We start from the raw sequence: 24,066 nt of genomic DNA, 5'->3' as shown, positions 1-24,066 counted from the left end.
GTAATAATTTTTTGCATGATGCAGAGTGAAAGGATGCACCTGAGTCCAAAATCTAAGATTGGACTAGACTGTATGTACAAAAAATTAGTGCATCACCGACTTGTTCAGCAATTACATTTGCTAAATTTTTTTCCTTCCTTCTTCTTCTTCTTCTTCTTTGGTTCTCTAAATTGACTACTGCAGTGACCCTTTTTATCGTTATTCCAACAAGTAATGTCCTTGCGATTTTTGAATTGCCCTCTTCTCCTTGACTTTGATCTACCACGACCATGAATTTGTCCTCTTTGGTTGCTTTTCCCCTGTTTTCGGTATTAAAAACAGATCCTGGGGATTCACTTGATTCTCTTCGGCGAATATCTTCGCTTAGAACCAAGTCTCTAATATCATTCAATTTGAGTTTGGTACTTCCCGATGAACTGCTAACTGCAGTTACCTTTGCAGACCAACTCTCTGGTAGGGATGATAGTAGAATCAATGCCCTGACTTTGTTATCAAATGTTATATTAACCGAACTCAACTGAGTTAATATTATATTAAACTCATTGATATGTTCCGTGATAAATTCACCTTCTTTCATCTTTAAGTTAAACAATCGACGCATCAAATAGACTTTATTTGAAGAAAATGGTTTCTCATACATATTTGATAACGCCTTCATCAGGCCTGTAGTAGTCTTCTCGTTAATGATGTTAAACGCCACATTTTTTGTTTGCGTCAAACGAATCACACCAAGATTTTTTGTTTGCGTCAAACGAGTCACACCAAGAGCTTGACGATCTAACAGATCTCATTCCTTTGGCCATATTCTCTAGTTTTACCTCCGTCAGAGGTAAGTGTAATTTTTTTTTGGTACAAATAATCCCTTATTTTATTTTCTAGAATCCAAAATCTTTGTCATTGAACTTGTCAATCTTAACCTTCCCTTCTTCTGATGCCATTTCACAAAAAAAAATTATGTGAATAATGCATGTGAATGGTAATAATGAATACTATTCCGTGTAAGAAAAAAATATCTCAACCGCATAGGTAGACAATAATCACTATTGATGAAGAGTGATATCACTATTAACGAATTGTACTTCACTATTGTGAATAATGTTAGTAATGATGATCAATAGTGTTGTACTATTCTTATGAATAGTACTTGCACCAATACCGTACTTTTCTACCAGAATTACACTGTATGTCCTCTGATACCGGTTTTTAAAAAGCGTGTCAGGCTAATAGAAAGAAAAATATATATAAAAGAGAAAAGCAATAAATTGCACAAGATAAAACAAGACAAAATTTACGTGGTTCGATAATTTTTACCTACTCCACGGTCACACAAAGAATAACTCTTTATTAATTGAAGAGAAAGAAGAAGTTGAGGGATGATTTACAATTGAGGAAGGGGATGCCTATTTATAGGCAGAGTGTCTGCTAAAAGAAAATTTTCAGTGAATGTGAATACGAAGAAGACGGCACTGCATATTGCTCGCCGAATTCTTCTTTCACATTTGCAGTCTGTCAGCTTTGACTTTTCCATGTTTTCTTTTTCTCTTTTTCTCTTTGTCTTCTTTTACAACTTTTGTCTTCTTTCTTTTATTTTACAGCTGGGTTTGTTCCTTTCAGGCTCGTCCTAGCCCGCGACTTTCTTAGGGTTGGGTTGGGCTGGCCATTTTAAAGCCCATTCAAATGGTAGGTTAACCTGTCCTAGCCCACCAAATTCAAAAATATGCGAGGCTTGGGCTGGTTGGGGCTGACCTGGACCGTTTTGACAGCTACTTATGGCTGACCTGATCATCACATATTTTAAGCGGTGGGAGTTCAAATTAACTTTAATATTTTTGACATGGAACCTAGATACATATGTGAATAGTTACAAAAAATTTAACAAATGTTAAACTATGAACCCAACATTTTAAAATTACTACGAATTAGTTATTAAGAGCCTTAAGATTGGACCCATCAAGTTTAAATCTTAGATTCGCTTTGGATTATTTTAATTAACAATTTTAGAGGATCATGTACCTTTCCATAGATATAAGTTGTTCTGACATAATTCCTACTTACAGCTACCAGAATCATTCCTATTTGATTATTTCTTTAGTATTTTTCAACATGACGAAGGTGGAGAAGATGCTCTGCAAATTTCACGTCCATTAGAAGCTATTTAACCCAATTTATATATTGGCCATAGCAGATATCTAGGGATACTATTGCTATTAAATATTTCAATACCAATTGACCAATATTGCAAGAATCGTGGTGGCCGGTAAGTTTTTTCTTTTTTCATATGAATCTTTCAGATATATTATGATGATGATTCAGAGGTTTTAATTTTGTAGGGTGAAGAACTTGGTGTTTGGACGGCCAAGCTCACATGCATTTCTTCTGAAATAAATTAGTGAATGGAGTAATTAGCTAGGTCTATAATTGGTTGACTTTTTCTGAGTGACCAAATACCTTTGACTTTTTAATTGATTTTCTGTTGTTCTTAATAAGTCATCTTCCCCATGCAAAGGAGTATAAATTTGGCATAGTTTCTTAGCTAATTAACACCCCAAATTTCTTTTGTTAAGTTGTCTATTCTCTTTTCCAATGGCTCTTTCTTTGTTAAGCCTAATCAACTTTCCTTTTTCTTTCTCCTTATTAATCTTTTTCATAATTGTGTTTTCCATTCTAATGAGACATTACAAAGGCTACAAACACATTACCAAAAAGAAACTTCCACCAGGAGAAATGGGGCTCCCATGGATTGGTGAAACCATAGAATTTTACAAAGCCCAAAAAAAGAACAAATTATTTGAAGAATTTGTTCAGCCCCGGATCGAAAAATATGGAAAGACATTCAAAACAAGACTAATGGGATCACCAACAGTACTGGTATGTGGAGCAGAAGCTAATATGTTCTTTTTGTCTAATGAATTCAAATTGGTAATAAGTTCATGGCCTACTTCTTCAGTTGAGCTAATGGGCAAGAATTGCATTATGGAGAAACAAGGAGACGCGCATCGATGCCTTCGTGGGATTATATCTTCAAGTCTTGCCTCTTTTAGCCTAGATGCTATGGTTCCTAAAATTTGTAACACAATTCAATCTCACTTAGACAAAAATTGCAATGGCCAAGACCAGATCATAAAACTGTATCATCTGACCAAATCTTTGACGTTCAAGATTGTGTTTGAGTGCTTTTTGGGGATAGTAGTCAAACCAGGATTACTTGAAACGTTTGAGAGAGTATTGGAAGGTGCTTTTTCACCCCCATTTAAGTTTCCAGGATCTAAGTTTTCAAGGGCAAAAAATGCAAGATTGAAAATAGAGAAAATTCTTGTTGAGGTTATAAGGGAGAAGAGAAGAGAGATAGAATTAGGAGAGGAGAAAGAAGGGAAGTTAGACGAGGCATTACTTTCTCGGTTAGTGAAAGCGTTGATTCGTGGTGAGGTAAGTGAAGAAGAGGTTGTTGATAATGTTGTTTTGCTAGTGTTTGCTGCTCATGATACAACTTCTTTTGCCATTGCTATGACATTTAGGATGTTGGCTCATCATCCCACATGCTATTCTCTTCTCATTCAAGGTACGTTTATATATAGAAGCTAACTACAACATCTCAAACTTTTTTCAGTTTAGCTCTGTCTATTGAACTGATTAATATGAAAATTCGACTTTTGACAGAACATGCTAATATAATGAGTAACAAAGGACCAGATGAGATACTATCGTTGGAAGATACAAAAAGGATGAAATACACCTGGCAAGTTGCTCGAGAAAGCATGAGGCTGTTTCCTCCTATCTTTGGTTCTTTTAGAAAAGCAATTACTGACATTGAATTTGAAGGATTCACTATTCCAAAAGGTTGGAAGGTAAGATTTTATCACTACTCTTTGAGTCTTTAGATAGCTGAGGAGTGAAAGATTATTACTGTCAAATCCTTTTACATGTCCCGTTATATATTTTTTATGCTAATTTTTGTTGCTATGTGCAGGTATTGTGGACAACATATGGTACACATTATAGTCAAGAGTATTTTGAAGAGCCCCAAAATTTTGACCCAAGTAGATTTGAGGAGCCTGTTCAACCATATGCATTTGTACCATTTGGAGGAGGGCCAAGGTTGTGCGCAGGATACCAATTGGCAAAGCTAAATATTCTTATATTTGTTCATTGCGTTGTGACACGATATGATTGGTCCTTAATAAATCCTGACGAACCAATTGTCATGGATCCCCTTCCCTTCCCTTCCAAAGGAATGCCCATTAAAATTTCTCCCAAGTTCTAATGAAACATAACATTGTTATCACTGCAGCTCGTTTTGGCATATTGGTGCTGCTGAGTACTTGATTCATTATGTCCATCAGTGAATAATATTGAAACACCTGAGGATATTCAAATATTAACTAAGGGCATGTCATAATCGTTAGCCCAGTCATAATATACAATTCCATATGGCTTGAAATATTTGGAAATAAGTGACGTTGAAATCAACCAAAATAATGATGTTGCAATCAACCAAAATAATATACTCTTAGGAGAATGAACTCGTTGACAAATGCTTCTATCATTATCACCAAATAAATTTTTAGATTCAGGCACAAGCAGCATCGATTCAAGAGAAAATTATTCTAAGATTCAATCAAAGAAATGCTGAAATGATTGATATAGCCTTCTTATCAGATTCCAAACGCAAGAGGCAAACCCATGGAAATAACCCTGTATAATTATTAGTGGTAACAAAAAAAAGTCTGTTCATGGTTGGGTTGGGTGTTCTTTTTCTCTTTATGGGAAGAGGGCAAACAAATTTTTTCTCACTTTATCTAAAGAAATTCCCTAAAGTGGTTCGTCTTTCACACACTGCTGGCAATCAGGAAGAAGCGTATGATTGACTGGCTTCATCCCCTGGCTACTCCATCGGTTCACAAAAGCTACCTCAAGTACCCTGACCTGCAGACATTTTGCTCTTAGGATCAAAAGTGTCCAAGGAAACTAGGTCAAATTGCAAGATAAAACGAAAGGAGGGGAAGCACTTCATCCAAGTCGAGCTAAGTTATTATGATATCCAAACATTTCTTATCCCAAACTTCATGGATATTTACTTCTTAGATTCAGTCAGCAACCTAGGAACACAGCATCGCCTAATAAAACACATCGTAGCAAAAGAAGGTAGCAAGATGCCATTTCATTCGTTCCTTTCAGTATTCATACTTGATCAAGTTGATGAGAGACAACTCGAAAGTGAAGTGGTGATCACATAATTGTGCATTATAATTTTGAGCAGAGTAACCCATAAATAAAAATCTTTTGAGTAGAGTATGTTCTTAGGAAACCTCATAACAAATTGCTGCATAGGGATTAAGGCAGCAGCCACGCAAGTAACTTCTGGAAGTGACAATGACAGAAATAACGCAGGTGATGGGCCTAATTCTCATGAGCAGCTATCACAATGCAGTGGATGAGGCATCCAATGTACCTACTTCAACTGGTGGATGTATATCCAATAAGCTATTTGACAAGATGCTAAAACTGCGGTAAGCATCAGAGAGGTTGTCTTTACTTGAGAATGCTAAAAGTTCATTGTGACAAAAGTAACAAAAATATAGGTGACTTTTTCAAGTAGGGAGGGAATAGGATGTCGACCCTACAGTCACCACCAAAGATTAACTCCATGGACTTTGTCTAATAAAACAACCGCTGCTGATAAGCAATTCAGCTGAGAGAAGCCAGAAAGTCTGATCTATGTCTAACAAAACAACCGCTGCTGATAAGCAATTCAGCTCTGAGAAGCCAGAAAGTCTGATGACCGATTGGGTAAGAGGAGCGCATACCAGGAAGTCTGATCACCAGATTAGTGCTCAGCTTATACATAAACCTCTCTACAATCAGTATCACAACAATAACACGGGAATTTGACTTCAAATATTGGACATATGCATTTAAAAGGTAAAAAGATCCCACAAACATTCAGGTTGGAGAAAAAAGATAAATTGATAGCTCAAGAGATTCACACTATTGGAAATTTGGTTCAACATAGGTGGATTAGATGAGGTGCATGCAAGCTGACCTGGGTTCCATCATTATTAAAAAAATGATTACCATAGCCTAGGTAAGTCATATTCAATTAATATGAAGTTATGAACCAAAATTATAATCAAGGTCATCAAACAAATCATTCTTCACGAAATCTAACCTGCTGTACAATTAATGGTTCCTCTGCACGACTTAGTGGCTCTGTTAAAATAGTAAGAAAACCATTTCTATTACCATAAACTATGTCTGTAAACGGCCTATCACCCACCTGCAAAGGACACAAAATAAACTGTCAACTGAGAAAGGACAGAGAAAAGCTTACAAAAAAACTGAAAGAACCAAGTTTACCATAATAAGCCTCGACGATTCACAACCGAATTGTTTTTCAATTTCTTCAGCTGTTCCAGCCGGCTTCTTCACCCCTAAAGTATACACATAACGGAAGCAGCAAATACAAATAGCATTAACTCAAAGATAGGCAAGTGATATTTGTTGCGGAAGCCAAATGTATATAGTGTGAATGAGTCACAACTACTATACCAAAAATTATGACAGCCACCAAATAATAAATAAGACAACAATAAAAGAACACCAAAATTTACGAGGTTCGGCCAATTTTGCCTACTTCCTCGGACACAACCAATATTTTATTCCACTCCAAAAATACAAGTGAAATAATACTAAAGAGAGAAGATACAAATGTCTTAAGAAGATAAGAAGACAAATGAGAGGTGTGTTTAAATCCTAAACATTAGGCCTCCTTTTATAGGGAAATATTTTCCCCCAAATGAAATCATCCACCGATGTGGGACAATTTCTTTTGTCAATCAACAAATCTCCACCTTGACAAAATTCCACATCTTTAATTTTCTCTCAATAACAAATTTTGGTTGTGTCTTCATCATCTATCTTCAGTGTTCAACAATGTTGATCAAATCCAAACAATGTTGAAACTTGACCGCAGTCACCACTTTTGTCAGCATATCAGCAGGATTCTCCGTAGTATGAATTTTCTTCACCGTGACTCCACCTTCTTCTATGATTTCTCGGACGAAATGATACCGAACATCAATGTGCTTCGTCCTTGCATGATAAACTTGGTTCTTCGCTAATTGAATAGCACTTTGACTATCACAAAAAATTGTGATACTTTTTTGTTCAACACCAAGCTCTTTTAGCAACTCCTGAAGCCAAATTGCCTCTTTCACAGCCTCTGTAATAGCCATGTACTCTGCCTCAGTTGTAGACAAAGCAACTGTTGACTGCAAAGTAGACTTCCAACTAACTGGTGCCTTTGCAAAAGTAAATACATAACCAGTAGTTGATCTTCGTTTGTCCAGATCACCTGCAAAATTCGAGTCACAATATCCAACTACAGACTGATTGTCTTCCTGCTCAAAAACTAACCCAACATCTACAGTATTATGAATATACCGTAGGATCCACTTCACAGCTTGCCAATGCTCCTTTCCTGGATTATGCATATATCTACTAATAACTCCAACAGCTTGTGAAATGTCAGGTCTCGTATAGACCATTGCATACATCAAGCTACCAACAACATTTGCGTATGGTACCCTTGACATATACTCCTGTTCAGCTTCATCTTTTGGCGACATAGTAGTACTTAGCTTAAAATGGGGAGCAAGTGGAGTACTAACTGGCTTAGTCTTCTCATCTATGCCAAAATGTTGTAGTACTCTCTTCAAATATTTCTTTTGAGATAAACAGAGTTTCTTTGAACGTCTATCTCTTATTATCTCCATGCCAAGAATTTTCTTTGCCTCACCCAGATACTTCATCTCGAACTCCTTCAGTTGAATCTTCAACTTATCAATTTCTTCCGAATTCTTGGAAGCTATCAACATATAGGAGAAGATATACAAAGGAACCATCTTTAAGCTTGCGCAAATACACACAATGATCGTATTTGCTTCTCTTGTACCCTTGCCGCAAACTCGTCAAATCGCTTGTACCATTGTCTAGAAGATTGTTTCAATCCGTACAATGATTTTTCAAGTTTGCACATCATATTTTCTTTTCCAGCAACTTTGAATCCTTCTGGCTGAGTCATGTAGATTTCCTCCTCCAAGTTTCCATGTAAAAACGCAGTTTTTACATCCATCTGAACTAGTTCCAAATCCAACTATGCTACCAAAGCCAACATAATTCTAATGGAGGAATGTTTTACAATTGGAGAAAACACTTCATTGTAATCCTTTGGCCACCAATCTTGCTTTGTAGCGAACATCTTCTTGGTTAGGAAATCCTTCTTTCTTTGCAAATACCCATTTGCACCCAATTGCTTTCTTTCCCTTCGGGAGATTGGCCAATCTCCATGTATGATTCTGATGAAGGGACTGTATTTCATCATTCATGGCAATCCTCCACTGATCTTCTTCTGAACTTTGGACTGCGTCTTTATAAGTGGTAGGAACATCATCAGCTACAATTGAGGCGGCACAAGCAGCCGTCTCTATAAAACGAACGGGTTTTGTTATTGTCCTTTTTGGCCTGCTATTTGCAATTGATTCAAGTTGTTGTTGAGGTTCCTGAGTTGGAATCTCCCTCTCTACTGGCTCTTCTTCCAGAGGATAATCTTCATTTGTTTCCTCCTCTGCTTCTTGTGTAGGAAAAATAAATTTTCCCTCAAACTCCACCTGCTTAAAAGCACCATCATTTTGTTTGGTATCTTCTGTTACCTTATTTATCATAGCAGATTCATCAAAGGTAACATCCCTGCTAAATATTACTTTCTTTGTCATATGACACCATAATGACTCCAGAAGTAATCCCCATAAAAATAGCCTTCATTGCCCTTGGATCCAATTTTGACTCTGTCACATGATAATATGTAGTTGAGCCAAACACGTGCAAAAAGTCATAATCTATAGCAGGATTTCCATACCATTTTTCAAATGGTGTCTTGCCATCAATAGCAGCAGATGGTAGACGATTAATGAGGTGATATGCATATGTAACTGCCTCAGCCCAAAATTCTTTGCCCAAGGCAGCATTGGACAACATACACCGTACCTTCTTCAGCAAGGTCCGGTTCATACGTTCTGCCACTCCATTCTGTTGTGGTGTATGTCTGGCAGTGAAGTGTCGGACGATGCCATCTTTTTCATAGACCTTATTGAAATGATCATTTTTGTATTCACCTCCATTGTCCGTACGAATACACTTGATCCTCCTGCCTGTATGATTCTCCACCATCGTCTTCCATTTGAGAAAAATTCCCAACACTTCATCTTTGCTCTTCATTGTATACACCCACACTCTTCGGGAAAAATTATCAACAAAGGTTACAAAATAGTGCTTCCCACCCAATGAAGGTGTTTTGGAAGGACTCCAAACATCAGAGTGTACATAATCCAAAATGCCTTTAGTATTATGGATCATTGTACCAAATTTAACCCTTGTTTGTTTTCCTTTGACACAATGCTCGCAAAACTCCAAGTTGCAAGCCTTTACTCCTTTTAACAATCCTTGATCTAATAGAGTTTTCAAGAATTTTTCTCCAGCATGTTCCAAGCGCATGTGCCATAGCCTGGTTGCTTCTGCCTCTTTTTCGTCACTGGATGTTACTGTCGCTGTCCCAATAACTGTGCTACCGCGATAACGGTACATGTTATTGTTCTTCCAATTGACCTTCATTACCACTAGTGCACCGGAGCATACTCTCATCACTCCATTTTCTGCAATGATTTTGAACCCTTTTGATTCTAGGGCTCCCACAAAGATGAGATTCTTCTTCAAACCCGGTACATATCAAACATCTGTTAATGTTCTGATCATTCCATCATAGTTCCTTAATCGTATTGAACCAATCCCATATGAGGTAAGAGGGCTGTTATCCGCTGTGTGAATGATTCCATATTCTCCTTCTTGAAAATCCACGAACCAGTCCCTGTTGGGACACATATGATAGCTACAAGCCGAGTCCATCAACCATATGTCTGATGATGTTGATGGCTCTGTTGTAACTAATGAGAAGTCTAAATCATCACAATCATCTACATTTGAATCCATAATGGCCTTCCATTGTTATGTTTGGCCTTATTCTTCAACTTCGGCCAGTCTTTCTTCCAGTGTCCCTTTTCTCGACAAAAGGCACATTCATCTTTGCTGGGTCTAGATCTTAACTTGGATTTTCCCTTCTTTGTCCTCATTTGATTTTGAGGACGACCCCTCACAACCAGTGCTTCTCCTTCTCCGCCCTTTTTTTTTCCCTTTCTTTGTTCATAGCTGTACAAAGCCGAACAAACTTCTTTGAGAGAAATTTCGTCATTCCCATGGAGTAGAGTAGTTTCAAGGTGCTCGAACTCATCAGGAAGTGACCCCAACAACATCAAGGCCAAGTTACCATCATCAAAAGTTGCATCCATATTTTGCAAATCTGTGACCAACTTATTGAAACTGGTGATATGTTCGTTCATTGTGGTACCAGGAACATAGATGAAGCGAAACAGTCTCTTCTTCATGTACAATTTATTTTGACTGTTTTTCTTCAAAAATTTATCCTCCAGTGCTTTCCATAATTTACTTGCAGAAGTTTCCTTTGTGTATGGATATTTCTGCTCTCTAGCAAGGTAGGATCGAATGGTACCGCAAGCAACACGGTTGATAATTTTTCCAATATTCTTCTCCAATAACATCTGGTTTCTTTTCTTCAATGGCAAGATTCAGCCCTTGTTGAAAAAGGACATCTAGAACCTCACCTTGCCACATCCCAAAATGTCCTGATCCGTCAAAAATTTCTACCGCAAATTTCGCATTTGACACAATTCTTGTCATAAGCGAGGATGCGAACGATAACGTATTATTGGCATTTGATGTAGATTTTTCTTGTTTATTATCTCTCATTTTGACACGAATATTATTTAATAGTTGACGACACAAATCAAGATTATTTCCTTTCTGGTGTGGAAGATCAGACTAAGCTGCAACCACAGAGCATACTAAGACAGAACCTTGACACAGTACCAAGATAAATCTTTTATGATGTGGAAGATCAGACTATGCTGCAACCATAGAGCATACTTAGACAGTACCTTGGCTCTGATACCAATTGTTGCGGAAGCCAAATGTATATAGTGTGAATGAGTCACAACTACTATACCAAAAATTATGACAGCCACCAAATAATAAATAAGACAATAAGACAACAATAAAAGAACACCAGAATTTACGAGGTTCGGCCAATTTTGCCTACTTCCTCGGACACAACCAATATTTTATTCCACTCCAAAAATACAAGTGAAATAATACTAAAGAAAGAAGATACAAATGCCTTAAGAAGAAGGCAAACGAGAGAGGTGTGTTTAAATCCTAAACATTAGGCCTCCTTTTATAGGAAAATATTTTCCCCCAAATGAAATCATCCACCGATGTGGGACAATTTCTTTTGTCAATCAACAATATTCATATAAATTTCTCATTTTTTTGACTTATCATTCGTTAATTCATGTTACTTCAGAGTTGCATTACTATTAGAAAGGGAAAATATAATACATGATAGATTAGGGCAAATGGAATCCCAAATAGGAAATACAACTTACTGTGCCTGATGACTTTAATTCCAATTGCACGTTCAAGAATTCTGGCTTTTCTACCATCAGGGTCATATTCATCTAGTCCTACAAATTCACAAATCATAAAATACTTAATTCCACTGAGACAAATTGTTAGGGGTTGGAAGTGGCCCAACTTAGACATTTGCACTGATCTAAACGAAATCCAATTACCTGCAGAGTTGCTATAAACTGCAATATTGTTACCAAACAGAGATTTGCACTGATCTATAGAAGTGGCAAGAGGAGACCACAAGCTCAAGGAGTAAGGAACCGTAATTGTATTATCCTTGTCAAAGACCACACCTTGAAACCCTCGTTTCTTTAGCTCAGCCCAATCGATATACCTTATATCTGGCACAATAACATGTGGGATCGCCAAATGCTTGTCCTTAGAGAAAACCCCTAAAGAAGAAACAATGCCCTCCACGTTAACCCTCTGGCCTACTGCAGCTTTCAAGTCTGTCCACCACATGTTTGTGTAAATGCCTGAACGGTTGGGAAGCTCAAATTTCGGGTCCTCCTTGTTCTCTCTGTACTGGGTTCTCTCTTCTTGAATAGAAGTATAAAACTCTTCCCAATATATACCGTTCTGTTGATCTAGGTCTGTACTGTTGTTGTTGTTGTTATCCCTTTTGTGTTTCTGTTGGTCCTGACTGCAACTATGTGTAGAACTGAGAGTAAAACAACACTTGTTTGTGAAATGGGTGGAGCAAAGTGAAGAACGAGGAAGAGTTTTCTTATTGAGATTAAGGGAACGATGGGGGGAGTAAAAATGCTTAGGAATTGGGTAGAAGCAAGTATGCAAAGGAGTAATTGACGTAGACTGCATAATCAGACCTTAAATCTGGTAACTCTATGGGTTTATAATTGTATACATAATTGTATACATCGATGAAAACAAGTGTAGTAGTTTCAAGTTTCAACAAACGTGCACCTTTCGTGTTACTGCTGAAAAACTTCTCTTTACGGATAGCAGAAACGGGACAAAATTAGTGATGTTCACGGAGAACATACCGGGCGTTGGCCATTTGCGGAAGGCCAGCCCACAAATGTAAACGTGGTGTATGGCCCAAAGATTGATCGAGCTAGCCCATCTGAGGTGGGTATGTTGGGCCTAGGCTCGTGGGATTGTTACGGAAAAAAAATCAGAAATAGCCAAATTTATAACTGATAATTAAAAGATAGTCGCACTTTCAAAAGTAATAAAAATTTAGTCATTTTTTCATGTAAAGATATAATCTCAACAAAAATGCCAATAAAAATCCGGAAAAATACGAGCATAATATGCCGGATTTCGAATTTTTTACATATGAGATTCCAATATAATATACTAGAATTTTATAATGTGCTGGAGTTCTAACATAATATGCGGAAAGTTTAAATGGAGGAGCTCTATAATCCAGTATATTATGTTGGAATTTTCCATCCTGAATTTCTAACATAATATGCTGGAAGTTTATACGCAGGAGTTCCATAATCCAGCATATAATGCTGGAATTTTCCGTGTTGGATTTTGTTGCTGCCAAACGCACACGCAAGTATATCTGTTCATACAAGTAATAAAATGATATGTCAAGTATCGAACCCACAGAGACTTGTATCGACTACCCACTAAAATTACCAAAATTGTTATTCAGTCAAGCCAAAATCAAGTTCAAGAATGTGATTATACTAAACTATAATTCTAATTAATAGCAAAATTATCAAACAGTAAATTGGTTGTTGTGTATTCAGTAGAGACAAATATTCCAGAGTTGTGATCGATTCACCAATCCTATTGTGTTCTAGTTAACTCTCCCTTTCATACAATTCACTCATAGTTGCTAATTAATCGATAATTCCTCTCATAGCCTTCTCCCGAAGCACTACTCGCTCATTCAAAATAGATTAATGCCTATATTCCTATGAAATCAATCTATTAAGAATGCATTAAGATTACGATATTTAATTAAGCACGGTGACTAGGTATATTCCTATCCTAACCACAAATCTGCCCCTCCCTAAGAGTTAAGATCGTGCTTTCTTCAATTCTTCTCTAATCTAAATACGGCTTCCCCAAGCAGAGCATAGATAGTAGATAGAACCTAACTGCTAGCCAAACAATTAAGCAATTAATCACATAATTGAAGAAACAACCATATAGTAGTGAATTATAATCAAGATTAAGTCAACATTAAACAACAATATTCATGGCTAAATTACAACCCCAGAACAATAGTTTTTTAGCCACTCATGATAATAACAAACAATTTCATAAGTGTTAAATAATTGAAAATACTAGAGAAAGATGAAGAAAACTGAGATCTCTTCGCTCCCGAATGTTTCTAGTGTGTATTCTCCCTCAAAAGTGGCGTCACCCCCTCACCAATAAGTTTAGTCTTGCTTTTATACTTGTTGGGTAGGTCTAGGGCCGAAATAACCGTATCCCGAAGGAATTTGGAGCTGGCACCCTGCTCAGCGCTAGGCGCCCTCAATGGCGCTGTGAATTTTTTGCTACTGGTTTTGGCGCCACAGGTAGCTCAGGTCGTTGCCTGTGGCGCTGCAATGTCCCATTTTTCCGTTTTCGTCCATTTTGGCTCTAATTTCGCACATTTCGCTCCCGATTGCTCCTGGATTATTCCTACACATAAAAACACCTCAAATTAATATAAATCAACACATTTCACATCCTAAATCCACGAAACAAAAGTAAAATATGAGGTGATATACACACAAATATATCTACTTTAAGCAAAACATCAGATTTCCAACATAATATGTTGAAAGTTTATACGCATGAGCTCTATAGTCCAGCATATTATGCTGAAACTTTTCATGTTTCAACAAAATAGTGACTATTTTTTAATGACTTTGCAAATGCACCAATCCAAATATTAACTGGGCCGTGCTATTTTTAGGGTTGTTATTGCTAATCCAGTTCAATTCCCCTCCCGTGATAATTCTGAACTAAATGATAAGAACTAAGATATGTGCCATTTAATTGATGAAGAACCAAGGGCACTATCTTGTCCTATTGATTTAAAAAGAAGTGTGTATGTGGTAAGGTGTGTTGGAAATCGTAAACATTATAAGTATATATCTTTTACCCCTTAAACAATGTAGCTTTTGTTAATTTTTGTGTTACGAGAAATAAGATGTCAGACCCTCACATTTTCATGAAGAGGAATCCGTTCTGGTTTGTAAATTGTTATGTTTAAAGCAACTTCGCTTCTTCAAGATGAAATTATTCAGTTCTTTCACATAGGTAATCCTGAACTGTTCGTCCAAATCTAAACCCCATTATTTCTCCCTTTTCCTTTCCATAAAAAGGCTCGTGGGAAACCACTATAATTTGCATTCTTTTCAGCGCGGTTTCCTATAAACTAGTAAGAAAATTCTGAGAATAGGTTTTTGTTAATTTGTTAGTTAACCCAAGATAATGAGAGAGCAAGCTATTTCACTTTGCTAATTAATTTGGAGTCAGAACTGAGACGGTCTTTTGGTTAAAAAGAGAGAAAAAGAAACTAAAGAGATTTTATTCCGATCCATGTGCAGTGTATGCTCCAAAACAAATACATTAGCAGTTACATAAAAAATAAAGGATGTTGATCTTATAAATAAAGAATTCAGTACATATATTCATTATTCACAAATAGGAGAAGAATCAATCTTAATAAATAGCCGAGGCAGTGCCACAATTTCCTTGTTCCAGCAACTTAATTACAGGAACCTCGAACGCTTGCACTCATGAGAAAAGCCTTGAGGAAACCTCTTAGAATCAGCACAATAGTTGTAAACCATGTGTCTGCTTTGAACCCATCGTAGCCTATTCCTGCCCTTAGCATCAAGTTCTTGATTTTGCCATGGCCTAGCATTGTTGGCTGAATCAGTGGACTTACACGAAGAGGTGCCGGATGTAACTGCGCAGCCATCAATATTGAAGTTTCTGTAGTAAGCAGTGAAAGGAACATGTGTCCAATCTGTCTTGACTCTACCTCCTTGTGTTGCCCACTCATCTGCATTCCATAAGCTGCAGTACACTTTCATTGGTTGGATTTTTGGGAATGGAATGCCATTGCTTTCGTGGTTGTTGTATACTCTGATTGGACTATTATCCACCAAGAAACTGAAGATGGAAATTTATACAGACATCATCAGTACTAAAGAAGAGAGATTGCAAGCAAACATTCTTACACTGAGATTAATATAAGGAACTTACATGATTTTCTGAGCGTTCCAGATGATGGAGTAAGTGTGAAATGCAGCAGTTGGGTCGAACCACAAATGGAATTGTTGTTCTTTGTTGCCTTTGCCTTGCGAGTAAACATTGGTGTGGACTGTGTAAGGTTGACCAGAAACATTGCCTAAGAACTCGAAGTCAATCTCATCATGTCCTGCTCCTTGTGAAGATAACTGAAGAAAGAAACAATAGTAAATCAACAGAACTTGGACATGAAATAGAATTAATTCATTTTTGTAAGGGAAAAGTTGAATGACTTACAAAGAAGGTGGTGACAGTGCCAGCAGAATTTCCAGGGACAAGTTTGAGTTGCATGTCAAATCTTCCGAATAAATACTCATTCTTGGATTGAAAACCTGAACCAGATAATTTGTCAAGGGACAGAGAGAGGCCTCTGCCTCCTTCTGTTATTTTACCACGTCCTTCGCCCCAAGTGATATCTGCAAGATTATAAAAATTACCAGCTGAGGCGGCTGCCCATAGACTTGCCATGACTATAGGAAGGATTAACATTTTGAAAGAGAAACGAGGCGACATTTTTCAAAATGATTTCTCAACGTTTTTTTCAAGTTGGAAGAAGAAGGGGTATGTCTGAAATCAAATGTGTGGTGATTGATGATATGAAATTGTTCAACAACGCATCCGTATTTATACTAAGCAAATTATATGATTGACCATGCTCATGAATTGAGGAGGAAGGATCCAAAGTTGGCAAAACAGCTGGAAATTAAATCTTTGTTTATTGGAAACATTAGTGGAGTTGTAATACTTATTGGCAGGGCCCCACTTGACGTTTACGCGTTTAATATATATATATAAGTAAGATGATTTGAATGATAGAAAACCTGGATTCCTTCGGACCCTTTTCCCATGCTTTAATAATCATGAACCTTGGGTTACAGCTATTAAACAGAACCTTGGGTTACAGCTTGTGCTTGTCCACAACTATGCTAAGTATTGAGCCGTGTGATTGCCCTTATTTTGTCATCAAGCTACTTGTGACTTCGTTGTGCATTCCTCTCATTAAGGGTGTATCTGAGACGATTCAATAAAATTGCGTAACGTCAAACTTACTTTTCTTTTACTTTTTTTTCTTCTTTTCTTTTGCTGCAATGTTCCTGATCCCTTTAGATAGACTATAATAGTTCAGTGCCTTTGGCCCTGTCTCGGATCCTACCTTTCTCTTTGCATGGTCAACTAATTATGAACTCACTAACGTCTTAATTTCTATCATATATATGCACATGACAGCTTTCTTGCACAAAACAAACCTCCCTGCTTCCTTTCGTTCATCTTTGACCTTCCACCAAACAAAGTAGGCAAAATACATAGTTTACCTATCCATTTTGCACCCAAATCTGTGTTACACACTTGTTGACCACGGGTTTAACTTCATACACCAAACTTTTTAAATATGTGTCAATTACATACCACTTTTGACCAGCCTAGTTAGTATTCAATGCTCTGTAAACACACGCTTATTTAAATTAAAAACAAACAATTCTTTAATTAAAAATGGACAACCCGACCCTTTTTTAATCCCGACTCAAAAAAGATCCGACCCGGTCGATTAAAACAACCCCTCGACCAGATTAATTAACAAACATAATTCTATTTTCACCAAAATGTTCTTCAGCCCTAACCTTTGAAGGCGACTCCGACGAGAACACATCTGGTGTTTGTTGTCGTTACTTTCGTCATTTTCAGGTTAGTATTCTCATTTTATATTGTTCAATCGTTTTGATTTAGATGGGTGGGTCAAAATAGTTAGGGTTTATTTGGGTATTTCGTCAGGAGTATTTTTAGGGCTTTAAGACATCTTTATGGGGAATCTCTTGTCATTGTCTACTTAAACCTTTGGCTTTTGAGCTTGTGTTGTCTTTTTCTTTCTTTATTGTCCATTTTGATTTCTTTATTCTTTGTTTGCATGTGAAATTGAAACATGTTGTCTTCTTGTTTCAGGGACAATGTCTTTTAAAATTGTTACTTTAAAATGGTATCACGGGGGTGAGTTAATTAGTGGTCTTTTTAGTAGATATGCGGGGCAGTCAATCTTTAACTTTAGACGTGGATATAGATAGGATTTCGTTTTTTTTTCCGATGGATAGGATTGACAAACTAGTAAATGTATTGACTGATAAGGACATTTTAGGCATTTGCAATCAGTTAGAGGGTAGGGATACACTAGAAATATATGTGACTCATGCTGCCCCTTTATCAGCACATAACCATGTTAAAAAGGGGAAGGTGTGAGTAGTAGTAAGGCTTCTAGAAAAAGGCCTATAGAGGTCGAAGAGGTTGAAGAGGTAGATGATGAAGATTCTGATGACATACACTAGACTTCAGACAGTTCTGCTACTTCTGATGGAAATGCTTCTGATGATGATGCTTCTAACTGTTTTGCTTCTGATGATATTGCTTCTGATGCTTCTGGGAATGAAGGAGAAGTAGAAATAGACTGGACTTTTGATAGTTCTGATGAAGTTGACTTGAATTTCCTGATGACAGTGATCTCCAATTTGATAGCTATGAGGAGTTGGGTGAAGGTAGAGAGTAGGTGAAGAGAAGCAAGAGAAAAAGAAATGAAAAGCTTAAAGGGATGGGTGATATAAACATAGACAAAGTAGGTGTAGACATTGGGTTTGATGAGCTGTGTACATGTAGTAAGCAAAATAGGTATGAAGGTCCAATTGGGACTGATGAGCCATACTTTAGTTCTTCAGGTGCTGAAAGCTTTACTTCAGATGTGGAAAGTGAAGATGGTGAAGAACATAATAGGAAAATGGAGGGGGAAAAAAGAAAAAAAAGAGGTTGATCTTTGATCCTACTGCCAAGAAAATAACATGGGAGTTAGGATTGATATTTGAAAATATTGATGAGTTAAGGGAAGCAGTCACCAAATATGTAATTCAAAAAAGGGTACAGATTGAGAAGTACATTGCCATATAGGGTGAGGGTTAAATGCATGGTACCTAAATGTGGATGACTTCTAGTAGCTAGTAAAGATGGCAGACCTAATAATTTTAAGGTGAAAAAAATATAATCCAGTGCATAAGTGTTATACAACCAACAAGAACAAGTTGTGTAATTCAAGATATCTTGCAAAAAGATACAAGACTAGAATTATATCACAACCAGGTATGAAGGTTTGGGAGTTGAGAAAATTGATAAAGCAAGAATTGGACCTCTATATAGGGAGATCAACTGCCCATAGGGCTAGGGCTAAGATATAGAAAGAAATCATTGGTGATATGCATCAAGAGTTCAAAAGACTCTATGACTATAGAGATATGATTTTGCAGATCAATCCTGGGAGTACATGAGTGGTGAAAGCAGAAGATCAAGGTGATGAAAAATTGGTATTTTCTAAAATCTATGTTTTTTTACATGCCATGAAAAGGGGTTGGCTGGAAGGATGCAGAAGAATTATTGGCCTTGATGGATATTTCTTGAAAGGAGTTTGCAAGGGACAACTTCTTGTAGCTGTCTCCAAAGATGGAAACAGTCAGATGTTTCCAATTGCATGGGTAGTTGCAGAGGTGGAGAACTCATTCAATTGGACTTGGTTTCTGAAGTGTTTGAGTGAAGATTTGGGATTAGAAGATGGTAAAGACCTTACAATTATGTATGATACGCAGAAGGTAATATTTTTCTTTAGTAACTATTTTCAGAAGCACTGATATGCAGAAGCACTGTTCTGCTTCAGTCACTAGGCTTATTTAGTATTTAACAATAATTGTTCTGCTTCAGTAACTATTGTCTTTTTGAATGCTTTAGGGTTTAATTAATGATGTAAGGGATTGTTGCTTGAGTGTGAACACTGTGTGCTAGGCACATCCTTGCAAATTGGTCAAAAGAGTGGAGAGGATTGGAGAGGAGAAATACTTTCTGGAGATATGCAAGAGCTTCTATTATTGCAGAATTGAATGACCAACTTGATATGCTAGACAAGCTTGGGGATGGCATATGTGAAAGCTTACTCCACTATAGAAAAGAAACCTGGTGCAGAGCTTATTTAATTGTGATAGGAAGTGTGATATTATTAACAATAATATGTGTGAGACTTTAAATGCTTGGATTCTGGCTGAGAGACATAAGACAATCATCACAATGTAGAGGAAATCAGAATTAAGCTGATGATTAGGATAGGTAAGATGAGGGAGTTATGTGAGACATGGATATGTGATATCTCCCCAATTGCAATGAAGGTTTACCAGGATAATTTGGCAAAGTCTATGAAGTGTACTCCAAGATGGAATGGTGAAACATGCTATAAGATTGAAAATCCTAAGTACAAGCATGTGGTATCCTTAGTAAATATGACATGTAGTTGCAGAGCTTGACAGTTAAAAGGTATCCCATGTTGTCTTTCAATTGCTAGCATGCATTTCAAGGACATGGAACCTATTCACCATATTACATATTGGTATCGTAAGTCCACTTACTTGAAGGCTTATTCAACATTTATCCAGCTTGTGCCTTGTATGAAACAGTGGCCATCTTCAGGCCACCCCCTATTGAACCTCCCCCTATTAGAAAGATGTCTGGCAGACAAAAAAAATAGGAAAAGAGAAGAAACCAAACATTTAAAATCTGAGAAGCTTTCAAGGAGAGGTATGGAGATGACTTGTTCCCTCTGTGGTGTGTGTGGACACAACAAGAGGGGATGCCCTAGTAAAAAAACTACTATTGAAAATGCTGTACCAACTGGTACACCTTCATATGCTGTTGGAAGGGGTAGAGGAAGAGGAAGAGGAACTAGTACTACTGCAACATCTAGTTCACAATCAGCAATTGGTAGAGGAGTTTCTGCAACTGGTAGAGGGGTTGGAAGAGGTAGAGGTAGTGGAATTGGGTTGTTCCAAGCAAGGAATGGGTTCACTTTTTTTACTATAAGTGAGCTAAATAAAGTTATAATTAGTGTATCTTCCTTCTATTGAATGTAATGTTGTAACTAAGTATACTGTACTTTGGCAGAGTGGAGGACAAAATCCAAGGGTCATTATCACCGGAACTAAGACTAAGAGGTCTATAGCTTCAGGGGAGGAATGTGCTTACTAACCAAGAAGTGTCGACTTGAGGTGGATGGGCAAAATAGCCATAAGCACAAGACAACTTCAAAGAGCTGCAACATCACAACACAATCTTAGTCAATCTAGTTCATCATCTCAATCAATGAAGAAACTAAAAAAATGAAGACTTTGGTTGTAGTTTAAGCTTTATATTTTGTTAAGTATTGCTATGGATAACAATGTATTATGTTTTGTAAAGTGTTGCTATGGACAACCAAGTGCTATATTTTGTAAAGTATTGCTAATCCGTTTTGGTGTATACTAATGAACACTTATTTTGTGGAATGAAGTATATTTAAGTCTTCTTTTTATACTGGTATATTTGATTATACAAAAGCTGCATTACCATGTTTGGTTACCAAAGCTAAATAGGAACATAACACAAGAGAAGACCAACAACTTCAATGAGCTAAATAGGAATATAACACAAGAGCTTGAATATATCTCTAATAAAATAGGGGATAACCCTCATAGACAACAACTCTTTAATTAGCCAAATACATGAATACCCGATACATGGGAATATCATTACACTATATAGTAGTGCTCAGAACTACCAAATACAATGGCCTTAATGATGATTAATCCTAAAATCAGAAGAAGAAAAAAAGTCTCCTCCAATTCCTCTGTTTTCTGGATTCTTGCAAATGCCCTTCAAACCGCTTCTTCTTCTTAAGTAGACCTAAAATCACTAGATTTAAGTGTTCGTTAGTCGGGGAATCAAACCATGCGAAATACTTATACCCAATTTTCTTATCTTTTTGCAAATCCATACATTTTGAAATGAAGCTTATAAAGTTTTGAAATAACGATTATAACAATCTAAGGTTACCTCGTAATTTTTACAATCATAGAATCGATGACCAGGGTTGTCTGTACTCCATGAAATTACTAGTTCAGCTGCATCTCCACATCGACAAAATGGACCCGAATTCTCCATTCAATATGAACCCTAATACGAGAATTGATAGAAGAATAATTATCTTACTTTATGTATTGCACTTATAGAACAAATATAACGAGCTTGAATATTAGATGTGGAATGTGAAGATGGGGGTTGGGTTTTTCTGAAATTGGTTCCTTTTAATATGAAGAAGATAAAAATGGTTGATTTTAATAAGAAGAAGATGAAGAAATGAGCGTTAGGGTTAGGAAAATGGGGCCAATTCCAGTAATTAGCCGTTGTAATTTGTCAGGTGAGGCAGAAAATAACTTTTAACGTGCCGCATTGGTCGTGTTTCAAATGTCCGAGAGGCTGGTCAAAAGTAGTGTGTAATTGACACACATTTGAAATGTTTGGTGTGTAAAGTTAAAGCCGTGGTCAATAGGCATGTAACAGGGATTTGGATGCAAGGTGGATGGATAAACTATGTATTTTGCCAACAAAGTATCATTAAAAAAAACCGTCTCTTAGGGTGTGTTTGGTATAACAGAAAATATTTTCCGTGGTTTCCTCATTTTTCCGTGTTTGGTAGCAAATTAAGAAAAATAACTTCTCAAGAGTATTCATAAATAATTTAGATACAATAAACATGAACTCATAAACTTTCGAAGTAACAACTGTTCGATCCCACAAATTGCATAAACTTCCGAACCAGTAAACTTTCGAACCGAAAAATTTTGTAATTTCTAAACCCGCAAACTTCCAAACACATAAACCTTCGAACTCATAACTTTGGAACTCGTAAATTTCGAACATGTAAACTTAAAAATGAAAACACAAGAAAAGGGGAAAAAATTGGGGGGGGGGGTTTGAGGGGGTAGGGGTGGGTGGTGCAGAAAAACTGAAAAATGGTAAAACCAGAAAATGGAAAAAACAAACAAAAAGGTTTTAAAAAGAATTTTTTTGGGGGCGGGGTGGGTGGTATAGAAAAAAATAAAAATGCAAAAAAAAATTTAAAAAAATTTAGGGGAGAGGGGGGGAGGGGAGGGATTGCCCTAGCAGAGGAGTGATAACTAGGGATTTTGATACATTTTATACTCCTTCATGCTTAAGTTTTGATTAGAAATGTGTACAAATAGTCCCAAAAGGCTCACAAGTTGTGCTTGATTGCAGGTTTGATCAACAAGGTGACAAGATGTCAAAGATCAGCTCAAAAAGGAGTGAAACTTGCACAAGTACCAAGACAATACAAGCTCAGGGAAAACAGGGCCAGTGCGGCCACTCACCATTCTGTGCGGTCCGCACAAGTGAGGTTCAGAGAGGCTGCTATTCAGGCAAAAAAGGCAATGTGGATGCACGAGGTTTTGTGCGGTACGCACTGGGATCAATGCGGCCGCAGTCAATTTAGTGCAGTCCGTAGAGAGAAGGTTCAGAGAGTTGCCAGTTCCAAGTTTGAAGCCTAATGCGGTCCGCGCTCCATTTCATGCCGACCGCACTGGAGGCCACCGCGGCCGCACTCGATTCTGTGTGGTCCGCATTGCCCAAGTTCAGAGAGTCGCTTATTCAAGTCCAGAGCTCTAGTGCGGCCGCACGTGATTTTGTGCGGTACGCACTAACCTCGCGGGGTATTTTTGTCCATATTTTTCAGCTTAGTATAAATAGCTTCTTTTTCCATTTTTAGGTCATCAGATAGTTTTGTACACTGGTTGCGCTCATGACTTCAAATATTTTAGCTATTTTGAGTAATTTTAGCTTCATTTCAACATTGAATCTTCAAGTTTAATTTAGCAATTAATTAATATGAGTTTTTCTTCATCTATTTCTTTGTGTTCTTCTCTAATTATGAGTAGCTAGACCCATAATCTAGGGTTGTAGCTCAACCCTAGTGTGGGTAATTGATGGGTCTTATGTTTTGATGCTTGATTGTCTATGAGTATTTGATATTTGGACTAATTTCATGTTTAATTGCTGAATTAGTGGTTGCAAACACTAGTTTGTGTTTAGTTGACTTTGGCTCTTCTTGAGAAAGAGAGTCTAAGTCTCTGAAATTGGTCCAACAAGGAATTGGGGCGTTAATACCCAACTTGAACCTTGATTGTTTGTACAAATTTGCATACCTAATTGGTCTTGAGAAAGTCAATTCGGGCAAATTCACTCGAACTACCGAGAGATGTAGAGTGAGTAGAATCGTGCAATGGTTATATCATACTCCCCAAATGTGACAATCATATCTTAGACTCAAGTACCCGTCAATTGACCACCTAGGCGAAAGTCACTACCCTAGTGCATTTTAATCGTTTGAACAAC

At 37.2% G+C, this 24,066-nt stretch overlaps 3 protein-coding genes across 5 annotated transcripts; 1 reads left to right on the top strand and 2 right to left on the bottom strand.

The window, feature by feature from the left end:
• The first annotated feature begins 2,341 nt into the window (after window positions 1-2,341).
• On the top strand, window positions 2,342-4,261 carry LOC107786086 (taxadiene 5-alpha hydroxylase-like). Its single transcript, XM_016607521.2, has 3 exons — window positions 2,342-3,559; window positions 3,658-3,845; window positions 3,968-4,261. The coding sequence occupies exons 1-3, from the start codon at window positions 2,584-2,586 to the stop codon at window positions 4,259-4,261; spliced, it is 1,458 nt and encodes a 485-aa protein (XP_016463007.2). The 5' UTR covers window positions 2,342-2,583.
• LOC107790298 (phosphatidylglycerophosphate phosphatase 1, chloroplastic/mitochondrial) lies at window positions 4,224-12,586 on the bottom strand. Of its 3 annotated transcripts, none has more exons than XM_075223264.1 (5): window positions 11,757-12,586; window positions 11,571-11,648; window positions 6,355-6,428; window positions 6,167-6,274; window positions 4,224-4,358 (listed from the first exon to the last, which is right to left on the bottom strand). In XM_075223264.1, the coding sequence occupies exons 1-5, from the start codon at window positions 12,412-12,414 to the stop codon at window positions 4,239-4,241; spliced, it is 1,038 nt and encodes a 345-aa protein (XP_075079365.1). In that variant the 5' UTR covers window positions 12,415-12,586; the 3' UTR covers window positions 4,224-4,238. The 3 variants fall into 3 exon arrangements, with proteins under 3 accessions (XP_075079365.1, XP_075079366.1, XP_075079367.1); XM_075223265.1 differs by lacking the exon at window positions 4,224-4,358 and adding an exon at window positions 4,524-4,923 and having other exon boundaries at window positions 11,757-12,581; XM_075223266.1 differs by lacking the exon at window positions 4,224-4,358 and adding an exon at window positions 4,944-5,852 and having other exon boundaries at window positions 11,757-12,584.
• Window positions 12,587-15,078: 2,492 nt separating this feature from the next.
• On the bottom strand, window positions 15,079-16,440 carry LOC107790300 (xyloglucan endotransglucosylase protein 1). Its single transcript, XM_016612216.2, has 3 exons — window positions 16,066-16,440; window positions 15,784-15,977; window positions 15,079-15,690 (listed from the first exon to the last, which is right to left on the bottom strand). Exons 1-3 carry the CDS (start codon window positions 16,339-16,341, stop codon window positions 15,285-15,287), a joined length of 876 nt encoding a protein of 291 aa, XP_016467702.1. The 5' UTR covers window positions 16,342-16,440; the 3' UTR covers window positions 15,079-15,284.
• Between the last annotated feature and the right edge of the window lie 7,626 nt (window positions 16,441-24,066).

Source organism: Nicotiana tabacum, chromosome 10 (genome assembly GCF_000715075.1).
Source record: "Nicotiana tabacum cultivar K326 chromosome 10, ASM71507v2, whole genome shotgun sequence".
NCBI lineage: Eukaryota > Viridiplantae > Streptophyta > Magnoliopsida > Solanales > Solanaceae > Nicotiana > Nicotiana tabacum.
Note: the sequence above shows the minus strand (reverse complement) of the source record. Positions and strands in the feature narration are given on the sequence as shown.

Excerpts from the sequence above, each read along its gene's own strand:
- LOC107790300 (XM_016612216.2), bottom strand. The coding sequence starts at position 16,341 with ATGTCGCCTCGTTTCTCTTTCAAAATGTTAATCCTTCCTATAGTCATG. Across the intron at positions 15,978-16,065 it reads GCACTGTCACCACCTTCTTT|TTATCTTCACAAGGAGCAGG; the intron begins GTAAGTCATTCA and ends TTCTTTCTTCAG. Across the intron at positions 15,691-15,783 it reads TGGAACGCTCAGAAAATCAT|TTTCTTGGTGGATAATAGTC; the intron begins GTAAGTTCCTTA and ends TTCCATCTTCAG.
- LOC107786086 (XM_016607521.2), top strand. The coding sequence starts at position 2,584 with ATGGCTCTTTCTTTGTTAAGCCTAATCAACTTTCCTTTTTCTTTCTCC. Across the intron at positions 3,560-3,657 it reads CTATTCTCTTCTCATTCAAG|AACATGCTAATATAATGAGT; the intron begins GTACGTTTATAT and ends GACTTTTGACAG. Across the intron at positions 3,846-3,967 it reads CTATTCCAAAAGGTTGGAAG|GTATTGTGGACAACATATGG; the intron begins GTAAGATTTTAT and ends TGCTATGTGCAG.
- LOC107790298 (XM_075223264.1), bottom strand. The coding sequence starts at position 12,414 with ATGCAGTCTACGTCAATTACTCCTTTGCATACTTGCTTCTACCCAATT. Across the intron at positions 11,649-11,756 it reads AGTTTATAGCAACTCTGCAG|GACTAGATGAATATGACCCT; the intron begins GTAATTGGATTT and ends GTGAATTTGTAG. Across the intron at positions 6,429-11,570 it reads AATTAAAGTCATCAGGCACA|GGGTGAAGAAGCCGGCTGGA; the intron begins GTAAGTTGTATT and ends TGTATACTTTAG.